This window comes from Acyrthosiphon pisum, chromosome A1, assembly GCF_005508785.2.
Source record: "Acyrthosiphon pisum isolate AL4f chromosome A1, pea_aphid_22Mar2018_4r6ur, whole genome shotgun sequence".
Taxonomy (NCBI): Eukaryota; Metazoa; Arthropoda; class Insecta; order Hemiptera; family Aphididae; genus Acyrthosiphon; species Acyrthosiphon pisum.
Genome location: NC_042494.1, coordinates 169,555,188 through 169,558,346, shown reverse-complemented (window position 1 = coordinate 169,558,346; position 3,159 = coordinate 169,555,188). Strand labels below are relative to the sequence as shown.

The 3,159-nt window shown below is 32.4% G+C and overlaps 1 protein-coding gene across 2 annotated transcripts in view; it reads right to left on the bottom strand.

Annotated features, from left to right (window-relative positions):
• The window catches only part of LOC107882715, a 15,069-nt gene extending 12,113 nt beyond the window's left edge, over positions 1 to 2,956 (bottom strand). For both annotated transcript variants that reach the window (XM_029488838.1, XM_029488837.1), the window contains exons 1-3: positions 2,896 to 2,956; positions 1,606 to 1,644; positions 1,383 to 1,418 (exon numbers count right to left, since the gene is read on the bottom strand). In XM_029488838.1, the coding sequence (XP_029344698.1) occupies positions 1,383 to 1,416 (34 nt within the window). In that variant the 5' untranslated portion in view covers positions 1,417 to 1,418; positions 1,606 to 1,644; positions 2,896 to 2,956. The remainder of the gene's footprint in view (positions 1 to 1,382; positions 1,419 to 1,605; positions 1,645 to 2,895) is intronic.
• Positions 2,957 to 3,159: the final 203 nt, after the last annotated feature.

The following is a 3,159-nucleotide window of genomic DNA, read 5'->3' as shown; positions in this document are numbered from 1 at the left end:
CCAAGGTATTTTACTGAAGGTGATAAAGGAATAGGGATGCCATAAAGTAGTACCTTGGGCAAGGTACTGTCTTAGTGTAAAAGTAATGTGTACTGATTTATTTTGATTTATTTTAAATTTCCATTTGGTATACCATCTTTCCATCATACCATAAGGAGGTATTACCAAATGGAGGTTTATTTGGTTTTTGAATCATGATTATATTTGAAAATTTCCAAAGCAGTGGAAAGTATGAAAGTCTGAGTATTGAATTGTATATATGAATTAGATGTACAATGGCCCTTTTTGGCAGATTTTTCCAGCAACTTCCGACGTAATGAGGTCAAAACCAGGAGACTTATTGCGTGGGTATTTATGTATGAGATATTTAACTTTATTAGGTGAGAATGATTTAACTGATGGCGAGGGTTGAAGAGGAGCATCAAGAGCAGTATTCACAACATTAGTGTTTTCTAAATCTACAATATCTAAGTGTGGGTGAAATATTTCAGAGAGGTGTAGTTTGAATAGCTCAGCTTTTTCTAAATCAGAGGTGGTCCGACTACCGTCGGATTTTTTTAATGGTAGATTAGAAGCTTTATAGCGTAAGAGTTTCTTAGTAGCTTTCCAGAGACTGCCGTCTTTTGGAGTAAGATTGGTTAAATCGTGAGTGAGAACTGTATCCTTGTGTTTAGCGATCAGTTTTTTCAATGAGTTTGCTAAACGGTTATAGTTTTGTTTATGAGAGGGTAAGCGAGTACATTGGTAAAGAGCTCGGGCTCTGCGCTTTTCAACTATGAAGACTCTTAACTGTTCTGGGATGGGATTGTATTTGGGTGGAGGTAGGTTTGTGTTTGTAGCAGACCAAGCAGCAGTTTGTATTATTTTCATTAAATTGTTCACTGCAGAATCAATTTTATCAGGCGTTTTTAGTTTGATATTAAGTTTAATATTTTCGTCAATAGATTCTTGGAATTTGTCAATATCAGTGAAACGGTTGAAGAGATAAAGAGGAGCTTGGTGCAACGAAGGAGAAGCATTAAGAGTAAATAAAACTGCTGAGTGATCAGAATTTAAGTCAAGAAGATTTGAAGCGTGGCAGTGTATATGATTGGGTATTCTTGTTATAAAGATGTCCAGAATGTCTGGGTTTTTTTGAGGGGAAGAGGGCCAGTATGTAGGCCCGGGAATTTATATGGTAAATAACTTATATTGAATATTTATATTAATTTAATTTTCAAAAATAATACAATTTAAAACCAAGAGTAGTTGGGAAGGATAATTTTTCATGATAATCAACCACACACGTAAATTACAGCAGCCAACCGAAAGTAAAAGGTATGTGTCTAGTAGCGAACTACAAAGGTAATTTGGGTAATATGATAATAATTTTAAAAACTCACCGTTCATTAATTCATATTTGGACTCTGCATCCATAACTGTTTGAAATAAGAATAACATGATAATAAAATTTAAAGCCAAGAGTCGTTGGGATGGATAATTTTTCATGATAATCAACCACACACGTACCTAAATTACAGCACATAACCGAAAGTAGAAGGTACGTGTCTAAGAGCGGACTACGAAGGTAATTTGGGTACGATGATAATAATTGTAAAAACTCACCGTTTAATTGTGTATTTTCGTTCAAAACTTCATTCAAAACTATTTGAAATAAGATTAATATAATAATACGATTTAAAGCCAAGAATCGTTGGAAAAAATAATTTTTCATAATAATCAACCAAACACGTGAATTACAGCAACAATGTATAAAATACAAATTGGTTGTATGTTATATATTACCTATTTTGTATTATAGAAGGTATACGGTAAATCCGTAGAGGTAAAACCTGATATGGTATATATCTAAGATTGTATACTTAATAAATACCCAATAAAAGTGAGGAGTGTACAAACAGGGGCCGATCTTTAATATTTTAATAGGGGGAGATGGGGGGTTTGTATAAATTGTGTAATTTTGATTTTAACTAATTATACATAGGTACATACGAACTTTTTAAAAAAATAATGATTATAATAAACAATAATTAATAGTTGGTAATATTATTCTTATCAACTGAATTTTTCATTTATATGATACCCGAAGTTACATAAAAAATATAAATTTTGATAGAAAATTGACAGAGGGGTGCGTGCACCAATGCCCCTCCCCTGAATCCGCCACTGTGTACATACAAATGTATTGTATACTAGATCATAATACACTAGCCTGTGAGGGAACATAACGATTCTGTGCATACCCATGCAACCTCTACGATTGATAATTTTATAACCGTTCCTGTGACATGGTGTAGCGTGGAGATGCGTAAAAACTGATTTTCGTCTAGTCGCGATGTTATTTAATCAGGAGAGTATGCACAAAAAATAAGCGATACAGTTAAAAGCGATTTGTTCTAGATGAATATATTTCTGCATGTATGTAATGGAATAAAAAAAGAGTATACTTGGCTGCAATGTAGATCTCATTACTTCGATAGCCAGATTTTTTTCATTATAGGTTTTTGTTCGATAGTATTAACTTTTACAGACATAAAAATTGTAAATTTCAAAATAGATAACAAAAGATTATTTGAATTAAAGACCAAAGAAAAACTAAAGAAATTATATTATGTGCTCCATATTATAGAGAACGCAGCATAATGTGCATCAAGATTAACAGTAAAAAAACAATGTGTTGGAAACGTATGCACTATCCATGCGATGGTAATCTGATGAAATACCTAAGGAAATAGAATTTTCAACCACCAATAGTGGTCATGAGTGGTATTGAAACAAAATCGCTTAAAAATTACTTTTGAAATGTATAAACTTGGTATAAATTATTATGTAAAATATTTAATCCGTCAAATGTTTAGTTTTCTTAAAAACGCATTCTAACTTTAAACTACTTACGCAATTGTTTTACAAAACAGTAGTCTACAAATCCCGAAAAGCCTATACATATAAATTATCAAACGTTTATTATTACTTTATGTTACATACTTATCAATATAAATATATAATAAACAAATTGGATACTAATTGGTTAATTAAATAGACGGATGAAGAAAACGAAAATAAATCGGAGAAAAAGTCTGGTTGGAAACACATTTTGCGATCGACATTGCGACCGCTACGGACGGTGCACGAATATAAACCGCACACGGCGGTGGCTTC